Consider the following 22918-nt stretch of genomic DNA (forward strand, 5'->3'; position numbering starts at 1 on the left):
GGATATGAAGATCATTGCATTTTTGAGGTGATTAAGCATACGAGAGAAAAAGGGAAGAGAAAGATGGTAATGGAGCAATAAGGAAATTCCGATAAATCATAAAGACTGGCAGCTGCTATGCCATATATCCAATGTTATAAATGCAATGATTTGTCTCCTCCCTCCTCCATCCATGCACAATTCCCCAACAAAAACATCATCCTCATCATTACGAGCTGTGTCAAGATGTGGGTGGTGGGTTGGAGATACATTTCTACCGAAGGAGGTGTAAGGCACTCCTCTGCTTGCCTGCAGATCACCCTTGGGCAAGTCATAGCACCTGCTTAGTCCCTTTCACCAATTAGAGTTACGTGAAGCAATGGGAGCAGGCGGTGGATGGTCATATGAGCCGTTGGTGCATACCACAAGTTCTGGACATGCAACTACTGACGCCAGTAAGATAACCTCTGAAGGGCATTGGTAATGGCTGGAGTCACCCCTCTTGTAAAGAAGTTGCCCAGAAGGATGCAATGGAAACCTACTTCTGTAGAATTTGCTAAGAACAATCATGGCTACGGACCATGATCACTCATGTCAAGAAAACTATACTGTAGCCATTAAAAAGTGCTCCAGTCCTTAAACCCATAGAAGCAGTCTAATTTATGAATTACAGGCACCATAGAATGAAAATAGTAGTCTGGCACCAGGAGTACTTCTCTCCCCTCCTGGGTCGAAGTTTCATTTCACTACTTTGATTGAATTACATTTCTTTCCTGAATTGGGTACAAGGTGTAGGTGATACAAGGGTTTGATGAGCTTTCAGACAAAAAAAAGCAGCAATATTTGCACCAATACAATGGAAAACAATGATGCTGTAACACACAAAAATGCTGGAGGAATTCAGCAGGTCTGGCAGCATTTATAGGAGGTAAATAAACAGTTAGTACTTATTGGGCTGAGATCCAAATCCTAATGAAGGGTCTCAGCCCAAAATATCAACCGTTTATTCATTCCCATCGATGCTGCCTGACCTGCTGAGTTCCTCCAGCATTTCATGTGTGTTACTCTGGATTTCCAGCAGCTGCTGAATCTCTTTTGTTAATTGCTGCTGTCATTTTTTATACATGGTGTTTACAAAAATAGGAAAAATATTTGAAGCGCTGTAAGGCTAAGTGGGCTGACTGCAATGAAGCATTAAGTGTACAGTAAATTGATGGAAAGTCTGAAGTCAAATGAAGATAGGAAGCTTTATATGAAGACATGTCACCTAGCTCAATGTACAGTTGTCCTTGACATTACCATTTATATTGCACCTCATGTAACCCAAACCCAAAACACACTGCGTGTCATGTTTGACGAATTTTCTTTTGCTTCAGTGCAAATTCATTATGAGTCAAAAATGAGTGGGAAAGATCAAGTCAAGTCACTTTTATTGTCATTTCGACCATAACTGCTGGTACAGTACATAATAAAAATGAGACAACGTTTTTCAGGACCATGGTGTTACATGACAGTACAAAAACTAAACTGAACTACATAAAAAAAGAGAAATTTACATTAGCCTACAGACCTACACAGGACTGCATAAAGTGCACAAAACAGTGCAGGCATTACAATAAATAATAAACAGGACAATAGGGCAAGGTGTCACTTTATTTTAAAGCATCAATTTAATGGCTCAGATAGGAATGAAATTTGTTGGACCAAAATTCTGATCTACAAGGATATCAAGAAACTGAGTTACAGAGAAAGGTTGAATAGGTTAGGACTTTATTCCCTGAAGCGTAGAAGAATGAGGGGAGATTTGACAGACAGACATACTTTATTGATCCCGAGGGAAACTGGGTTTCGTCACAGCTGCACCAACGAAGAATAGTGAAGAAATATAGCAATATAAAACCATAAATAATTAAATAATAAGTTAATCATGCCAAATGGAAATAAGTCCAGGACCAGCCTATTGGCACAGGGTGTCTGACATTCCGAGGGAGGAGTTGTAAAGTTTGATGGCCACAGGCAGGAATGACTTCCCATGACGCTCAGTGTTGCATCTTGGTGGAATGAGTCTCTGGCTGAATGTACTCCTGTGCCTAACCAGCACATTATGGAGTGGATGGGAGTCATTGTCCAAGATGGCATGTAACTTGGACAGCATCCTCTTTTCAGACACCACCGTCAGAGAGTCCAGTTCCTCCCCCACAACATCACTGGCCTTAAAATAAGTTTGTTGATTCTGTTGGTGTCTGCTACCCTCAGCCTGCTGCCCCAACACACAACAGCAAACACGATAGCACTGGCCACCACAGACTCGTAGAACATCCTCAGCATCGTCTGGCAGATGTTAAAGGACCTCAGTCTCCTCAGGAAATAGAGATAGAGGTATATAAAATTATTATGGGTATAGATAAGAGTGAATGAAAGCAGGCTTTTTCTACTGAGGGTAGGGGAGAAAAATAAAACCGGAGGACATGGGTTAAGGGTGAAGGGGGAAAATGTTTAAAGGGAACATCGGGGGGGGGGGGGGTTTCTTCACACAGAGAATGGTGGGAGTGTGGAATGAGCTGCCAGATGAAGTGGTAAATACAGGCTCACTTTTAACATTTAAGAAAAACTTGGACAGGTACATGGATGAGAAGGGTTTGGAGGGATATGGTCCATGTGCAGCTCAGTGGGACTAGGCAGAAAGATAGTTCGGCACAGCCAAGAAGGGCCAAAAAGCCTGTTTCTGTGCTGTAATGTTCTATGGTTCTACAGAGAAAACCAGAAGACTTCCAAGTTGCCTGCCATTTCTGTTACATACATGATGATGAATGTTGTGGCATAAGCTTTACCTAAGCCTAATGTGCAGTTAAAAAATATCCTTTGAAAAGAATAGAGCTAAGTAGTAAAAGTATATTCTTCTCATTTAATGTCATTTGGCTACATTTACAAAATGTCATTGACAGACATTTGAGTAATCAGGCCAAGGCCATACAAAATTTTAAGTTTCAGGTTCGCTGGATCAGAATGGTAGTGTTCTTTAAACAAAACCTAACTGTTGTTAAAATAGAAATTAAATGAACCCCAAATTGAGACAAAATTATATTTGCTGCATTCCTGTAGCAGGTGTTGCAGCTAATGCAATTTTCTGTTTGGTACCTGGAATGGAGGGATAGTTAAATTCTGATCACATAGCAAAGGTATTCTAGCTATTTTGAAATTAAAAGTTTAATTTCTCACCAATATTCTTTTACACGTTAAAACAAAAGTGTTTTGATTACACTTATTGTTTTTACTCCAATGTCTACTATGTAGCTTACTCCAGTTGCATTCTGAATACATTGGATTATATCGGCGTTCTTAACCAGCATTATCTATACATAAAATGATAGTGAAAGCTGATATCCTGTTAGATCAGTTGCAGTTTAAGTGTCAAACCAATCCTATCATACACCAACAAAAGCAGTAAAAATGAATGTTTAATTATCCCGTCTTATTCACAACATTACAGTAGATCTCAAACTCTTAGTAGCACAACTATGATATTTTGTAAATGTTTGCTTTAATTTATATGATCTATGAATTCAGCAGCTCCAGTTCAAATTCTTCCTGGCTGAACGTGGTTATAGCATTATGCTGCAACTTGGAAATCTCTGCTTTCAGTCAATGTGGGAGACAGACAAGGGAAAAAGACAACATTGCAATTCAAAAACAAAGTAACCCTGCATAACATGGAACAAATCTCCTTCAGTACCCAAATATCAGCCCTCTTTGATATTTAATTAACTATTTCAATGGAGTTTTCACAACCACGTGGTTATCATGGTGGATTTCAAATTCAAAACACAAGGAGGATTGTCATTCAAGTCACATGTATTGTTAACTGCTTCAGGTCTCTCATGTTTTGTCTGTAAAGTGAAAGATTTATTTTAGCTTTAGTGAGCAGACAGCACACTGCAATAGCAAAGAAAAGTCACGGCGTGTTATTTACTTCTTGTGTTTAGTTAATATTAATACCATAGTAATAGTACCATTAATCTTTAACAGAATACTTTAGCCCTTACCTAAAAGGGCAATTTTTTGGCCTCTCTAGAAAATGACAGAAAGAACGATAAACTGTGGTTGAGACTTAATTACTAACAGTGATCCATAAACATAGAACAAGTCTTAATTTAAATCAACAATATATTTATGTTGGAATACCACTCAATTCAATAGAAAAAAAATAAAATTTTCACTTGCGGGGCAAAATATTATGATCAATGACGAAGCATGTAAAGGGTCAGACATCAGCAACCTAATGTTATAAAAGAACTGATCCCCTTTGACCTTTGAATGTTCAGTTCAGTATATGGTATCATAGCAAACATACTTTCACAATTTCACTCATTTAACTTAGTAAATACAAATGTGAAAAAAGACAGAGTAAGAACATACTTTAAAATCTCTCATGAATATAATTTTGCACTACTCTGACTGAATTATTTCAAGCCACATGTTTCATTAACAGCTGTTTAAACATTTATTCATCTCACTGCCATTTTCCTGTTTTAAAACTTTCATACCATAGAAAACAGCAATTAAACTGCAAATAAAATCGAAATATTGTATTTAGGGAGGGAAGGCAGTGGAGGGGAGATATGATTAGCTCATGGAACTGAATGCAGGAAGCAATTTGAGAATCAGGGGAAAAACAACTCCCGAGTATGTCACCCTTCAATTCATTTACATTTGTAGACGTGACAAGGTTGGTTTGGGATATGCTAAAGAAGAACAGGTCCCAGAAAGTTGGCTGGCATTTTAAAATTCATTAACATAATTGCCTGCCTCTCTTTAATGCTGAGCTGCAGGGGAAAGGCTGTGTGGCAGTTAAGAAAGCAATAATGTTGGAGCTTTTGGAAAACATTAGGATAGTTAAGTCCCCAGGGCCAGATGGGATACATGCCAGGTTGAGCCTGGAGTATAGATTGAGTCTGTGGTGAGGAAGGCAAATGCAATGTTAGCATTCATTTCAAGAGGACTAGAATATAAAAGCAAGGATGTAATGTTGAGACTTTATAAAGCTCTGGTGAGTATTGTGAGCAGTTTTGAGCCCCTTAGAAAGAATGTGTTCAAAGGAGGTTCACAAAAATGATTCCAGGATTGAACGGTTTGTCGTAAGAAGAACGTTTGATGACTCTGGGCCTGTATTCGCTGGAATTCAGAAGAATGAGGGGTGACCTCGTTGAAACCTATTGAATGGTGAAAGGACCTGATAGAGTGGATATGGAGAGGACATTTCCTATAATGAGAGAGTCTAAGACCAGAGGCCACAGCCTCAGAATAGAGCGATGTCCTTTTAGACCAGAGATGAGGAGGAACTTCTTTAGCCAGAGAGTAGTAAATTTGTTGCCTCAGGCAGCTATGGAGGCCACATCTTTATGTACATTTAAGCCAGAGATTGATTGATTTTTGATTGATCAGGCATGAAGGGATATGGGGAGAAGGTAGGAGATTGGGTCTGAGAGGAAAAAAGGATCAACCATGGTGAAATGGCTAAGCAGACTATGGATCAAATGGCCCAATTCTGCTCCTATATCTTATTGTCTTAATATGAGAATCGGTGGGGGGGGGGGGGGGGGGGAAATCGCTGCAGTTTTGAAGACGATCTTTTGTTCTCACTGGCCACAGCAGATGACTGAAGGATGGTGAATGTTGTAACTGTGTTAAAGAGTAATAGGGATAATACTGGGAACTACAGGCCAGTGAGTTTTATGTCAATGGTGAGTAAACTACTGGAGAGAATTCTTAGAGACAGGACTTATGAGCATTTGTGGAGGCATAGTCTTAATAGAGATCGTAAACAAGGCTTTGTGAGGGGCAGATTGTGCCTACAAGCCTGATTGTAATTTTTGAGGAGACAACAGTACAATGTGATAAAGATGGAATGGTAGATGTGGTGTTTATGGATTCTAGTAAGGTGTTTGACAAGGACCCCATGGAAGGCTCATCTAGAAACTTATGAGGCATGGAATCCATGGAAACTTGACAGTGTGCATTCAGAATCGGCTAACCCACAAAAGGCAGAGGGTTGTAGTACATGGAGTGTATTCTGCCTGAAAGTCAGTGTTCCACAGAAATCTGATGAGCAACCCCTACTCTTTGAGATTTTTATAAATGACTTGGATGAACAAGTGGAAGGGTAGGTTGGTAATTTTGCAGAATGACATGAAGGTTGATGTTGTGGATAGTGTAGAAGGTTGAGAAGTAGCAGGTGGAATTCAATCTGGAAAAGTGTGAAGTGATACACTTTGGAAAGTCAAACTTAAAGGCAGAGTACTAGGTTAGTGACAAGATTCTTTGCAGTGCGGAGGAACAGAGAAATTTTGTCCTTTACATCCATAGATCCCTTAAAGCTGTTATGCAAGTTGACAGGGTAAGAGGACTTATGGTATAACTCAAGAGTTACGATTTAATGCAGCTGATTAGCACCACACTTGGAATGGCGTGTTCTGGTCACCTTTTTATAGAAAGGATGTGATTCCAGATTCAGGATTAAATCATCAATAACCATCATTCCAATATCTCTTCCATCATCCAAATTGTTAGCCCCATCCCACCCCAAGACAGTCAGCAACACATAACAAGGCTACAGGTATTTACTTTACACTTGGGAAATCAAGTTATTCATCTTTTCATCTATAACATTTCTGTCTTTGTAAATTTAGCACATGACACACGGCAATTGCACTATATTTCCTCTCCAGTGAGAAATCTGGTTTGCATAAGGAATGGCAAATTGAACATTGCATTTAGTATTATGATTACCTCATGAGGATTAGCATTGAAGGTAAGGCTGCCTTCATCTAGCTGCATGTAGAGTTGTCTGTAGTTAAAACCTGGATAGACTCGATAGTATATGGAACAGTGACCCCAGGTGGACTTGCATAACCTGAAACAAAATTCATACACCTGTTGATACTTTATCAAAAATTCATTTTATTTTAGACTTACCATTTATTTTGTTCTATTTGACCAGACTGAATCCTAATACAAAATATTTGATCGTTTAATGGATTTTTATTTTAAAAAATAACTTTTCAACGTTTCCATTACCAGGTAACTGGGCTGTGTCCCCACTTCTATTCTATTATTGATCATGCTTACAACAAGAGGCATATAATATTTGACACATCCACCAATGAATTCCTCTTAATACTCTTGGACTATGAAAAGAAAAGTCCTTATGTTTGTGTATTCTTACTATGTTTTAATCACCGGGCAGCAAATTTTTTGCAAAGTGTTGCTTCCTCAGAAATTTTTTTAAGCTTATGACAGCTTGAAGCTGAACACAAATATAATTTCAGACTACTTGTATCACATAGGAATATGGAGAAACAAGAAATTAACTTTTATTGGAAAAGTATGTTTAACTGAAGAACAGTATCAGTGCTTTGCAACAATTCAACTAAGCTGAAAATATTTTCTTATTTTCATTTGTACTCAGTGTCTGAGGCTTCTCGCTCAAGTGTCCAACAATAACCAACCAGTATTCATGGATTCCAATTGCCCTGATACAATTTCTCCATGACTACAAAGTCCTAGTGAAACCTCTCACCATGCTCGTCACTTGACAGTTGCCAAGATTTGCAGGGAAGTCTAAATGGGAATGCAGAAAAAGAATCTTTGGTGACATGTTGCACTTCATGGTTTTGGTTTTGTATGCTTGAAGCATGTTGTTAACCAGCTGCATGTAGTTTGGTGCTCTGCAGATGCCAACAACATCCTCAAATGCCTTCCATGTGATTTTCTGTGGTCCCACTATACGTTCTTTGAATTGCTTGTCATTGATGACCTGTTTGATTTGTGGACCAACAAAAATGCCTTCCTTAATCTTGGCATCAGGCATTCTGGGACACATCCTTCTCAGATATCAAAATCCTTCACCTTCTTTGTTCATTGCTTTCACAAAACTTTTCATAAGCCCCAGTTTTACAATGAAGAGGAGGCAAAAATATATCTTTGTTGGGTCTACAAATGGCTCATGCACCATACTTTTCTGCCCTGAAACCAACTGTTTACAGAATGGCCAATCCTTTTTAACATAATGAGATTCTTTAGCATGCTGTCCCATTGGCAAATGAAACAACAGTACTCTGTGCATCTGAGTTGCATTTCTAGTAGCAATCTTTGTAAAATCAATCTTGCCATGCAGCTTTTGACTTGCCTAAGCATGTCTGGATAAGATTTTTAAAAAAAACACTTCTCAGCTTATATTGTGGACAATATTTTAATTAACTTGAATTATGAACTGAAATAACAAATAGAGGCAACTTCAGAAAAATTATGCGTGATAGGGAAATTTCGTGGTGAGTTTCATGATCAGCAGCCCAAACTCCATAACATACACCCACAAGTATTCAGGAAGCAAATCCTTTGTTGTCCAGTTACGTACTGAAGTGAAAATTTAAGACAACTGATGCTTTTCAAAGTATGTGCAAAACTTACTATATTGTAAACAAATTTCTTCATTTTTCATAATAGGCAAATTATTTTACAGTATTTTTAAGAAGTCAACAATTAAAATAAGAATTCCTCTTTGTTTGAATAGGCCTCCAGTGTAAAGGAGAGTCTAAGTGTAGACTAGTTGACTATCTAGACTAGTAATCTCAAGCTTCCAGTTGCACGCCATTTCTGCTCCCAATCCCACTCCCTCCTGACCCATCTTGCCCTGGGTCTTCCTGTTGCCATGAGGCCAAACACAAACAAGAAAAGAGTATCTCTTATTCAACTTGGGGAGCCAATGATACAAATGATAATTTTCCAATTTCAAGTAATCACATCCCAATACACCCCCAAAGTCAAATTAATTGTTGTTATATACAGAAGTACATGTACGCACAGATGTAATGAAAAATTTGTAGCAGTATCATAGGCTCATAGCATTGTATACATAAGAACGAACACAATTAGATCAAGAAGAAAACTTCAGTGCCATGTGGTTGAAGTGCCATAGTGTTACCATACTGAGGTAGTGATTAGGACCGTGTAGCTTGTTTGAAGGGAAGTTATTCTTGAACCTGGTAGTGAGGTACTTGGGGCTTCTACATCTGCCCGGAAACATGGTGGGGGTCTTTGGTGTAGGTATTGTTTTCTTGAGACAGCACCCCAGTGACAGGGAGGGATATGCCCATGATGTATTATAGGAAAGATATCAATAAATTAGAGAGAGTGCAGAGACGATTTACTAGGATGTTACCTGGGTTTCAGCACTTAAGTTACAGAGAAAGGTTGAACAAGTTAGGTCTCTATTCATTGGACCGTAGAAGGTTGAGGAGGATTTGATCGAGGTATTTAAAATGTTGAGAGGGATAGATAGAGTTGACGTGAATAGGCTGTTTCCATTGAGAGTAGGGGAGATTCAAACGAGAGGACATGATTTGAGAGTTAGGGGGCAAAAGTTTAAGGGAAACACGAGGGGGTATTTCTTTACTCAGAGAGTGATAGCTGTGTGGAAAGAGCTTCCTGTAGAAGTAGTAGAGGCCAGTTCAGTTGTGTCATTTAAGGTAAAATTGGATAGGTATATGGATAGGAAAGGAGTGGAGGGTTATGGGCTGAGTGCGGGTAGGTGGGACTAGGTGAGATTAAGAGTTCGGCACGGACTAGGAGGGCTGGAATGGCCTGTTTCCGTGCTGTGATTGTTATATGGTTATATATGGTATTAGGCCAAGTCCATTACTCTCTTCTGCTCCGTATGTTCCTGTGCATTCAAATGGTTGTGCCAGAACATGGTGCAACCAGTTATACAGGATACAAGAGTGTTCAGTGACATGTCTAACCTCCTTAGCCTTTTATGAAAGTGAAGGCACTGGTTCACCTTCCTGGTGATTGCATCTACAGTATGAGCTGAGCCCAGGACAGGTCATCCCTTTCAGATATGTTCCACTGCCAATCCTCCAATGTAGATGTGCTCATGTACCTGCCCTTCCTGAAGTTAACAATCAGCTCTTTAGTTAATACCCATCAGGAAATTATTCTTCATGTCAAGTAAACCATATCCCCACAATGTTCCTATCCTATTCCCACCAGCCCACCTCTCCTCTTAGTTCATCTTTCCCATCCCTGCCTGACATACCTAGCTCATCACCCACCTACATGTCTACTTAAATTTCTTCTCCTTTGGTTAATTTTCCTATCTTCCTCCTCAACCTGTTGCATCTGTCCATCATTCCACTCCCATTACCTACTAGCCTGTCTGAACTCCCCCTCTCACATCTGTAGACCAGCAATCTTTACTCTCCACTCCCAGTCCTCAAAATGTGACAATCTTCTGCTTGCACAGACACTGCTCGACACCGATATCTTACAGCAGTTTGTTTTTGCTCAAGATTCTACCATCAGCAGTCTCCACATGACAAATATTAATTGTGCCTCAAGGGAAATGATGCAAATGTGTATAATCTGTTGCACCTAAATCTGATTTGATAAACAACATTTGTCGTGCTTGTGGCTACAATCCTCAAACCCCATTTTCTAACAATTTCTACAGCAGCAGTAGCAATCTGGGAGATTTACACAGTACTTGATATAATACTAAACATTAGAAAATTATAGTACAATGGATAAAAATCTGAATCCATATGAAAGACAGTGGATTAAAGCAGTATTAGTCATCCTATAAAGATGCTTAATTTCAAGTAGCTCCTTCAAATGGCTGGAATTGTTTAACTATTTTACAGGAATTTCAAACCTATAATTGTTATATCAGTAATTCACTGAATAAAAAATTCAGGAGATTACAGAATAATCATTGGAGCATTAGTCATTAAACAGGGCACAAAAGTGCAGAATTTAAAAAAAAAAAAATAGGAGTTGCAAGACTGCAGATGCAGGCAATCTGAAAGAACTCAACAAGTTGGAGCGAGACAGTCAATACTTCAGGTCAAGACTCTTCATGTGGACTGGAAGATAGACCGTAAGACAGAGGAGCAGAAGTAGGCCATTCGGCTTGTTAAGTCTACTCCACCATTATGTCATGGCTGATTTATTATCCTTCTCAACACCATTTGCATGCCTTCTCCCCATAACCTCTGATGGCCTGACTAATAAAGAACCTACATTTCAAATACACCCAATGACTTGGCCCCTCCACAGTCGTCTGTGGCAATGAATTCCAGATTCACCACCCACTGGCTGAAGAAATTGAATCTCATCTCTTTTCTGAAGGGATGTTCCTCTATTCTGAGGCTGTGCTTTCTGGTCCTAGACTCACCCACTAATGCCCCCTTGTTGTATTTTTGCATGAGGGAGAGGGAATTTGGGGATCGATGTGCCTGTTCTATTTTTGCGTGGGGAGGAGGGTTTTGGGGGTTGATGATCGTACTTCTGTTCTTTTCTTTCTTGGTTTCATGGCTATCTGGAGAAGAATAATATGACGTATAATGACGTATACTGACATATAATGAGAAAGGAAGTGGTCCTAAATCCTGTAGAACATCACTCGTCACTGTCAGCCAACCAGAAAAGGTTTGCTTTAATCCAACTCTTCGCCTCCCACCAGTCAGCCAAACTTCTATCCATGCAAGACCATTTTCTTGCATGGAAAACTATCTTTCCTGCAAGACCACGGAGTCTTACCTTGCTAAGCAGCCTCAAACGCATTCAGAAAATCCAAGTAAAACCCACCAACTCCCCTTTAACAATCCTGTCTGACATTTCCTCAAAGGATCCCAAAAGATTTGTCAGGAAAGATTTTCCCTTAAGGAAACCATGCTGATTTTGGCCTATTTTATCATTTGCCTCCAAGCACCCTGAAATCTCATCCTTAATAATGAACTCCAACATCTTCCCAACCTCTGAAGTTAGGCTAAGTGGCCTACAATTTAATTTTTCTGCCTCCCTCCTTTGTTTCACATCTGTCACTTGAGAAGACAGCCAGTTTTAACAGTTAGAGGAAAGGGGAGGAACAAGAACTGACAGGTGAAAGATGGATCCAGATGAAGAAGGACAATAGGCAAATAGGGGAAGGGGGAGTGGCAATGGTATTAGAAAGTGGGAAGTGATAGGTGGAAAGAGACAAAGGGCTGAAGATGATGGAATTGGATGAGAGGAAGATGGAGCATGGAGTTACGGGAGGTAAGAGAAAATGATGGAGGGGAGGTGGAAACAATGGGAGGAATGTCTATTGATAGACAGATGAAGAAGGTGGAGGAGGGAGAAGGACAAAGTGAGTTCAACATTCATGCCATCGAGTTGTAAGTTACCCATGCAGAATAGGTGCTGTTCTTCAAGTTTGTGTTTAGCCTCACTTTGGCAATGGTGGTGTCCGGGGATGGACAGGTCTGGGAATTAATGGGGAGATGAATTAAAATGGCTGGTAATGGGGAGGCCTAGATGATCATGGTGGATGATGCACAGATGTTCGATGAAGTGGACGCTTAGCCTGTATACAGTCTTGATCCAGATGGCCACAACAGACAGAGTACTGGTGCTCGATGAAGTATTCACACAGTGCATTCTGGTCTCTAATCATTTCTGATTTTAATTTACAAAAAATATTTTTCCTCCTCAGTATATAATTCAGGATTCACTGCAAACATGAATGCAACTCAAGTGGTATTCTAGCAACAATTTTCATTTGGTCACAGCTATGAGTGACAACACAGAATGGCACTTACCCTTGCCAGAGAACATCATCATTGGCCAAGTCCTGCCAGACACACGAAGCCAGGCAGAGGTCAGTGGCATTCAGATATGATAGAATAGTTAAGCTTAGCTCTGGGGGCAAGAGTTCCAGATCTGGAAATCCACACTCTTCCTTTGATTTGCCAACTCTCAGCATGTGGTAGATGTCAATCCCAACCTGCGCATGTTTGCGATTTGCTGCGGCAAGCCTCCCGTCATGCTCTACGAGATAGTAGCCATCCTCAGTGTATCGTTGGTGTTGCAGTTGCTGGTTTCTTGCAACCCTCCACAGCGCCTGCCCCATCTATGAAAATGAAACACAAACTGAGCAATGTTTGCAAAAAGCAGTCAATGAAAAAAAAGAAAGGGTCTTAGCAGTAATAGGACATGGCAGGAAGTGGCAATTGGACAAGAGTCAAAGTGATTTAATGAAGATCAGCCATGCCTTGTAAAAAAGGATTCAGCTCCCAACCCTTGGTTCACATAAATGGGTATTACAACCAGGGAGTTTGAACAATTTAACTGAGAATTTTTACTTGTGAATCACATACTCCTTTTTTTCACAGTGGAGCCCCCCCCCCAAAAAAAAACAAGGAAAATTGCAAAGCAGAAAAAAAATATAAAAATTCTAAATTTGAAATGTCAGCAGTTCAAAGAGTATTCATCTCCCTTTGCTCCATAGTTGAACCACCCCTTGCAACTATTACCATCAGTAGTCTTTCTGGCTAACTCTCTATTAAGTTTGCACAAATGATGGAGCAAGATTTGCCCATTTCTCCTTGCAAAATTGCTTAAGCTGTGCCAGGTTAGTTGGGGAGTGGCAGTGGACAGCAATCTTGAGGCCTTGCCAGAGATGTTCGAATTGAATTGACTTTATTACTTACATCCTTCAAATACACGAGGAGTAAAAATCTTTGTCTCCATGTAAATGTGCAATTGATAGTAATTTATAATAAATAGTATGTACAGCAGGACAGTAACAAGATGGTTAAATATGAATAGTGAATTATAACACAGAAATACAGTTGTGTCAGCGTGAATTAATCAGTCTGATGGCCTGGTGGAAGAAGCTGTCCTGGAGCCTGTTCGTCCTGGCTTTTATGCTGCGGTACCATTTCCTGGATGGTAGCAGCTGGAACAGTTTGTGGTTGGGGTGACTCGGGTACCCAATGATCCTTCGGGCCTGTCTTGTAAATGTTCTGAATAGTGGGAAGTTCACATCTACAGATATGCTGGGCTGTCTGCACCACTCTCTGCAGAATCCTACGAGTGAGGGAAGGCCAGTCAGGATGCACTCAGTTGTGCCCCTGTAGAAAGTTCTTAGATGACTGGTATGGGCCCCCAAATCCTTCAACCATCTGAGGTGAAAAGAGGTGCTGTTGTGCCTTTTTAACCACACAGACGATATGTACAAACTTGAGATCCTCGGTGATGTTTATGCACAGGAACTTAAAGCTGTTTACACTCTGAACCCATTGATGTCTATAGGGGTTAGCCCATCTCCATCGCTCCTGTAGTCCACAACCAGTTCCTTTGTTTTTGCAACATTGAAGGAGAGGTTGTTTTCTTGACACCACTGTGTCAGGGTGATGACTTCTTCTCTGTAACCTGCCCCATTATTTGGGATTAGGCCAATCAGTGTAGTGTCGACAGCAAATTTAATTAGCAGATTGGAGCTGTGGATGGTGACACAGTAATGGGTATACAGAGAGTAAAGGAGGAGGCTTAGTACATAACCCTGAGGGGCACCTGTGTTGAGGGTCAGAGCGACAGAGGTGAGGGAGTCCACTCTTATCACCTGCCGACAATCTGACAGGAAGTCCAGGATCCAGCTACACAAGGCAGGGAAGGCTGAAGTCTCTTGAGCTTCTTGTCGAACCTGGAGAGAATTATGGTGTTGAATGCTGAACTGCAGTCCAAGAACAGCATTCTCACATAAGCATTGATCAGGTGAAGGTCAGGACTCTGACTGGGCCACTCAAGGACACTAATTTTCTTTATTTTAAGCCACTCTATAGTTGATCCGGCAGTGTGCTTTGGGTCATTATCCTACTGAAAGACAAACTTCATTTCAGGTTTAAGCTTTCTGGTCGAGGCTAGCAGGTTTTCAAATCCAGCAATTCTCTGTATTTAGCAGTATTCATCTTCTCATCAATCCTGACCTGATTTCTAGTCCCTGCTGCTGAAAAGCAGCCCCATAAGCATGATGCTACCATCACCCTACTTTACAGTGTCACTTGGCCGATACGCCGTATTTTATTTACGCTACACGTACCACTTAATGTTGAGGCAAAAATGTTCCGCTTTAGTCTCATCCGACCACAAGATCTTTTCCACATCTTTACAGTATCTAAGTGACACTTTGTGAAAAGTTTTGACAGGTAAGGATATGCTTTTTTTTAAGCCAGTGCTTCTTCCTTGCCAATCTTGCATAAATACTCTTTTTGAGCAAGGCCTTAGAGATTGTGGAGCCATGAACTTCATCTCCATCTCCAGTTGCAGCCATCGACTTAGTCAGCTCACTCTGAGTAACTTGGATGTTACAGTAGCTTCTCCTACAAGTGACATTCCTTTCCGGTGACTAATTAATTAGAGTGTTGGCCTGACCTAGGCAGTGTGGTTGTGGTTTCATAATGGACTGCACTGAGCACTGATGTATGTTCAGTGCATTTGAGATAGTCTTGTAGCCTTCCCCAGGTTTGGGCTTCTCCATCATCACTTCACTGACTTTACTTGAATGATATTCTGTCTACATTTTAGTTTGGTCTGTTAAAAATTTACCATACTGTTGGACCTTACAGAGAGAGGGGCTATTTATGCTTTGAAAACAGGTGATCTTCCAATTTTCTACATCGATAAGTTGGGTGAGTTGGTAAGGCAATACTGAGGAAAGGTTTTTAAATTTTTTCCTTTTTATTTTTCATGATGCACAATGTTTTGTACATTAGCTCAAAAATCTTACTTCAATATTTTAAATTTGGAAAATGAAACAGTAAAATGCAAAAATAGTTGTGGGGGCTGAATACTTTTTCAAGGCATTGTACATTTTGCAATCATGAACATACTGTACAAAGTCTAACATTCTATTGATATTAATCAACACCTCAGAACACCATCATCCCCATCCTTTCCTCCTCCACCTACCCACTTGCATGCCAGCCCCTGCCTCACCCCTTCCTCTCACTTTGTTTCATATTGACCATTTTCCCTTGGCATACTATGATTAGCTCTGGTTACCTCATTATAGAAAAGGAGGTGGAAGCTTTAGAGAGGGTGCACAGAAGATTTACCAGAATGCTGCCTGGGTTAGAGAGCATGTCTTATGCTGATAGGCTGGGTGAGCCAGGGCTTTTCCCATTGGAGTAAAGGAGGATGAGAGGTAACTTGATAGAATTGTACAAGACAAGAAGCATTAATAGAGAGAGCAGCCAGAAATTTCTTTCCAGGATGGAAATGGCTAATACAAGGGGGCAAAACTTTAAAATAGTTGGAGGAATGTATAGAGGGGGAGAATGTCAGAGGTATGTGTCTTCTTTCCCCTTATAGAGGTGTATGCGTGTGGAACACACTGTCACTGATGGTGGTACAAGCAGATATATTTAAGAGAAATTCAGAAAAGCTCCTGGTGGATAAGTAGCGTGTAAAATACAACAAATTGTATGAATACAAAAAAGAAAAAGAGAAATAATAAAAATAAATATGCAAGCAATACATATTGAGAACAAGAGAGGAAGAGTCCTTGAAAGTGAGCCCATAGTTCAGAGATAGACCAAGTGAAGCTGAATGAAGTTATCTCCTCTGGTTCAAGAGCCTGATGGTTGTGGGGCAATAACTGTTCCTGAACCTGGTGGTGAGAGTTGAGGCTCCTATACCACCTTCTTGATGTCAGCAGTAAGGCAAATGTGTGACCTGGATGGCTGGGGTCCCTGATGATGGAATTATTTCATAGTTCAGATACTAAGGGTCTTAGCCACCAAGATTAACAGGATATGTACAAGTACAAGCAAAAATGAAATCTTCCCCTTGCAGGCTGGAAATTAAATACACCTCATAATGGGGTATTGCAGCTACATAATTCTCAACCTCCTTCTAGTGTGAACATTGGAAAGGGATGGAGAGAAATTAGCTTCACTGCCAATGGGCGTTTAATAAATATCTGCCAAGACTTGTAATTGTAAACATCATTTATGACTTCAGGTCAACCTGCAGACTCTGCAATAACTATGGTCCATGTCGAAACGAACAGAACACAAGTGGCTGGAGCAAACTCTCACCAACACCGATATGACAGTGATAGATAATCCACAAAATTTGTGATATTTGTTGAAGGGAAAATATTCACCATGCCACCATGTAATCACCTCTGCCTTTTGGAAAACTGCAAGATGGCACTTCCAACAAAAGTGATTTAACAGTCACAAACCCACATTGACATTTGTGCTCTAACTAAAGATATAACCTCATTTAAAACTAGCCGCATTACCCTCTACATCGTTAAGACTACAAGACAGCAGAATTAGACCATTTTGCCCATTTAGTCTGTTCTGCCTTTCAATTACTATATATCAATTACAGCACGGAAACAGGCCATCTCGGCCCTTCTAGTCCATGCCGAAAGCTTACTCTCACCTAGTCCCACTGACCCGCACTCAGCCCATAACCTTCCATTCCTGTCCATATACCTATCCAATTTTGCTTTAAATGACAATACCGAACCTGCCTCTACCACTTCTACTGGAAGCTCATTCCACACAGCTACCACTCTCTAAGAAATTGCCCCTCATGTTACCCTTAAACTTTTGCCCCCCAAGTCTCAACTCATGTTACGGTTGAATTTATTTTTTCTCTCAACCCATTCTCTAGCTTTCTCCCCACAACCTTACTAATCAAGAACCTATCAACCTTATTTTGGGCAACTTACAACCTGATGGCATGAACGCTGAATTCTATAACTTCTATAAATGATCGTTATTGTTTACAGCACAGAAGGCAGCCACTGGGCCTAACTTTTCTTTGCCATTGTTTGCAATTCACACAAGACTCCATCACATTTGTTGAAGTTTCATCTTAAATGCACCTGAGCTGCTCACTTCATCACGATAGAGCTGATACTGATCACTTTTTTTTTTTGAGTAAAGGAAGTACATTTATGTCCAAGACTTTTGGACTACTCTACAACTGGAAATATCTGGTTAAACCTAGTCGTTACTTTGCAGGTTCACTATCAGTTCAACTCTGAGCCTACTCTCAGCCTCTGAGTTAAAAAAAAGTCTGCTAATTATTTATAGATGTTTATAAACTCAGTTCTGGTACAAGCATCTAGCATGTGCTGCCAGGAGATGGGGGAATACACTCAGTGGCCAATTTATTAGGTACACCTGTGCACCTGCTTGTTAGTGCAAATATCTAATCGGCCAATCAAGTGTCAGGAACTCAATGTATAAAAGCATGCTGACATGGTCAAGAGGTTCAGTCACTGTTCAAACCAAACATCAGAATGGGGAAGAAATGTGATCTAAGTGACTTTGATTGTTGGTGCTGGACTGGATAGTTTGAGTATCTCAGAAACTTCTGATCTGCAATGTTTTTTTATGCACAATAGTCTCTCGATTTTACAGAAAATGGAGCGAAAAACAAAAAAAAACATTCAGTGAGCGGCAGTTCTGTAGGCGGAAATGCCTTGTTAATGAGAGAGGCCAGAGTGGTTCAAGCTGACAGGAAGGCAACTGTAACTCAAATAACTACATTTTACAACAGTGGTGTGCAGAAAATACACAACACGTTGAACCTTGAAGTGGATGGGCTAAAGCAGCAGAAGACCAGACTGGGTTCTACTCCTGTATCTAATAAAGTGGCCACTGAATGTAGTGCCCGACACTCAAAAAGGTAACACTTCAGGCCTACAAGGGCAGAGCAGTGGAACAAGTAGAATGGCTCTTGCTCTTGTACAGGATTGGCAGACAGCTTCTTGAGAGCAAATAGCATCTTACTGTGCCTCACTCTTGATTTTTGTTATGTGGAGACCAAAAGAATGGTTAAACTAAGGTTCAATGTGATCCTTAATGGAATAACCTCTCTTCAAAATTTGAACTGTGATGGTATCAATAATTTCAAATCCTGCCCTTGCATTTGATTACAGGAATTAAAGGGTTAACGTATGGGGAGCATTTGAAAGTTTTAGGCTTGCACTTGCTGGAGCTTAGAAGAATGGGGGGTGCGGGGGTAAGAATCTCATAGAAACCTATCCAATACTGAAAGGGGTAGATGGAAAGTGGATGTGGAGGGGATGTTTCTTATAGTGGGTGAGTCTAGGACCAGAGGGTACAGCCTCAGACGAGGAGGAATTTCTTCAGCCGGAGGATGGTAAATCTGTGGAATTCATTGACACAGATGGCAGTAGAGGCCAAGTCATTGGGTATATTTTAAATAGAGATTGATAGGTTTTTGATTAGTCAGGCTGTCAAATGTTACAAGGTGAAGGTAGGAAAATGGAGTGGGGGTGGGAAGAATAATAAATCAGCCATAATGGAACAGTGGAGCAGACTTGATGGGCCAAATGGCCCAATTCTGCTCCTATGTCTTATGGTCTTATATTGATAAGAAATTAAAAATCTTGCATTATGGATTTTTATGTTGGTAATGACAACTAATTGTGCAAGGAAGCACAACACCATAAGGTCAGGGTTAATTCCATTGCAAATGCAAGTACAGCATTAATGAACTATGAAAAATATTAAACGAGGAACAATTTGCTGGGGCTTTGCCAAGGACTCCAGCAGCTTAATGTTAATAATAACAAATAACAATGTTGGGTAGTCACAATGAATTACTTCTTCCAGCTTTACTTTGCGATCTGAAACACCAAGTTTATTAGGCAGCAGCTCACAGCTACCGCACTGTTGCTAACTGTTTATAGTTTAGTGGCCCACAATACGTCACAGAGGATCGGCTAATAAATGATAACATTACAAATTAGCAATTTTCTCCCAACAAGATACATTCTGTTACTAACCACTAATATTTCCATAAACACAAGGGGGATGTATTACACTTAAACAGTGGAAAAGCTCTCAACACTAATCCATCATTCTGGACTGCTAGTACTCTGAAAGAGAGGGTTCAAAGTTTATTGAAATAACTATACTGGCTTGTGATGGTGTCAAGGCTGAAAGCCAAAATAACACTCTGAGATCGATGAATAGCTACTTGGGCAGAACATAAATAAGAGCATGCAGCAGTTCATAGTTATAAAAATATAAGGGAATGAAAAACAATGTAAAATCACCATTAAACCCACACAATAAACATTTCAGGTTACGGATTGCCACCTTTACTTAGTTGATATATAGACCATGAAATCCGTTATAGGCAAATATGGCTGAACAAACTCCAGTATTGTTTAGTAGTGTTCACACTACCAGTAACTGAAGTGTATCTAAGAGTTTTATTTTGGCTAGAGTTAACTCCCGTCCGAGAAAAGATCAGGACCAGCTGCGATTTGCCTACCTCCAGAATGGGTCAATAGCAGATGCAATCTCACTGGTTCTCCACTCTGCTTTAGAGCACCAAGTCAACAGCAAAATATATCAAGCTGCTATTCACCGATTGCAGCTCAGCATTCAACACCGTCATCCTTTCAGTGTTAATTACCAAGCTTCTAAACCTGGACCTCTGTACCTCTCTCTCTGGTAACTGGATCCTTGACTTCCTTATTGGGAGACTAGTCAGTACAGATGAGTAATAAAATCTCAACCTTCCTGAAAATCACTGGGGACACCACACGAATGTGTGCTTCCCCCTCTACAGGCTTGATGCGGCTAAGCATACTTCCAGCAGCAAGTCAGCATACTGGAGTGATACAGATCGGCAAGTTGAATGGCGTTGCAACAATACCCTCACTCTCAACGTCAGCAAATGAAAGCCAGGAGAACATGCACAGTCCTCATTTGAGGAGTAAGCAGTGGAAAGGATGACAAACACGAGAAAATCTGCAGATGCTGGAAATCCAAGCAACACACACAAAATGATGAAGGAATTCAGCAGGCCAGGCAGCATCTATGGAAAACAGTAAGCAGTTGACATTTCCAGTCAAGGTCTTTTATCAGCACAGTGGAAAGAGTGAGCAACCTTTAAGCTTCTAGGCATCAATACCTTGGAGGACCTATTCCTGGCCCAATGTACTGATGCAAACATAAAGGCAGCACACCAGCAGCTCTACTTTGTTAGGAATTCAAGGAGATTTGGTATGAAACCAAAGACCCTGTACAGTGGATAGCATTCTGATGGGCTGCATCATAGCCTGGCATAGAGGCTTCAATTTGTCTTCATGCCAGGATGTGATTGCATGAGGCTTCAGAGGTCATAGATTCAGCCGGCTCCAAAGGCATAAACATCCCCACTAAAGACACCTTCAAAAAGTGACACCTCAAAATGGAACCATCCATCAGTAAGGACCCTCACCCACTTGGTCATCGGTCTTCTCATTACTACCAACAGGGAGGAGGTACAGGAGCTTGAAGAACCACACTCAACAATTTAGAGACAGCTTCTCCTCTGCCATCAGATTTTGAATGGTACATGAACTATGAACATTACCACTTTATTTTGTAATTTATAGTAATGTTATGCCTTTGCATTTTAGTGCTGCTGCAAAGAAACAAAAATCATCTCATACAACAGTGATAATAAACCCAATTCTGATTCAACAGGAGTGATAAAACTGAAAAAGAGAATGTCTGATCTTTGGTTGTTAATGTTTTCAGTCCCTAAGCTTCCCAAGATGACAGCTTGCATGATCTTCAAAGATCTTTTGAGCAAGATCTTCTGATGAAAGGTTAATTCTCTTCCATTGGACAGATATATGTGGCCTTTTCCAATAATAAATGTCTAGACCCATTTCTGAATTTCATTGTACAATTTTGCAAGTACTACACAGTGACTAAATGATACAAATGTTTTCTTTTAATTAACAATAAAACAAATAATTGGTCTAATAAAAGTCCAGCCATTCCTTATTGATTTCCACCATAATAGTTATATTTACTGGAATTCTAAAAACTCTAATTTCAAAGGTTTAACTAATGGGGCCAGAGGAGATGATCCTCTACAAGCCTGGTGTCTGTTCTGGAGAACTGGCTAATATTGTACCCTTTGCTCTGGGACAGATTCCTGCTACTTACAAAATGCAATCATTTGTGATTTGGCTTCTGCTAGCAAGAGCGCTTCTTCCCTTTGCAATTTGTTACCAATTGCATACATTTATTCCTTTCTGGTTCAATACACATAAAAATGTTCAGAATAAGATTTTGCAATGAGAAGTCACTTATTTTGGATCAAAATCTTTCAAAAGGGACTACCCAGGATCCTTTAATTAATGCCAGAGTCCAGGCATGTTGATTCATTTCTGCTCAACGCCCAGACAAGCCAACTCATTTCAGCCCGATGTCTAGAGGCCACATTCCGTTAGTGGTGATGATGACAAAGCTGGAACAAAGGGATTAGCTCTTGGCAATTTCAGGATAACAGATAACGGGGCCAGAACAATAAAGGTAAACTGTTTTACAGACAGCTCAGTCCTGCGCTATCCTGAGAAGACAAGATTGCCTAGAGAGTGTTCAATAAATGGGTTAACTTGTTCAATCACGAGTAAAATGGGTCAAACTTCTCTTGCCATGGACACAAATGACGTCACATCCCAAACAAACGTCACATTTGTCTGAACAAAAAAGAAAATCAGTTGAAGTACACATGGTGGATTCAGTGCATGATTGTCAAATGCAAACCAAAATTGTCATTATTATTGCTCACTTTGGGAAATGTAAAAGAAAACATGATACACATGAATTGCACTATGAGTGACAAAAACATTGGCAAAGGAAACAGTGGTCTGGGTTGTTTTCTGAAGTTGGAACTCACAACTTTTGCTCTTCAATTAACCGGCTATTCCCAATCTGATCTGAGTATCCGGATAAGAAAATGTTGCACTATTTGGCATGGATATTCCACTGATGATGGGAAGCAACTGTTAAGCAGAGTGAAACCTTTTAAAAAGCTAGTTACTCAATATAGTAATTCATACTATGCAGAAGAGGTCATTATCTAATGTGCAGTAAATGATTTTTCTTTGAGAGAAAGATTAAGTACTTCTTAAGCAGGCGTAAAACCCAAAATGCATAGAAAATTTCTGCTACATGTACTTTCATATTTTGGAAGCGAGTAGAAATTTGACCCTGGGCACATACACAGTACTACATGTACAACTGATAACTAAGTTAATACAATATAATTTATAAATTAC

At 40.1% G+C, this 22918-nt stretch overlaps 1 protein-coding gene across 5 annotated transcripts in view; it reads right to left on the reverse strand.

Moving 5' to 3' along the window:
* fbxo8 (F-box protein 8) overlaps positions 1 to 22918 on the reverse strand; it is a 73072-nt gene that overhangs the window by 13145 nt on the left and 37009 nt on the right. For all 5 annotated transcript variants that reach the window (XM_073048013.1, XM_073048012.1, XM_073048014.1 and 2 more), the window contains exons 2-3: positions 12615 to 12925; positions 6766 to 6889 (exon numbers count right to left, since the gene is read on the reverse strand). In XM_073048013.1, the coding sequence (XP_072904114.1) occupies positions 6766 to 6889; positions 12615 to 12925 (435 nt within the window). The remainder of the gene's footprint in view (positions 1 to 6765; positions 6890 to 12614; positions 12926 to 22918) is intronic.

The sequence above is a fragment of the Hemitrygon akajei genome, chromosome 6 (assembly GCF_048418815.1).
Source record: "Hemitrygon akajei chromosome 6, sHemAka1.3, whole genome shotgun sequence".
NCBI classification, from domain to species: Eukaryota; Metazoa; Chordata; class Chondrichthyes; order Myliobatiformes; family Dasyatidae; genus Hemitrygon; species Hemitrygon akajei.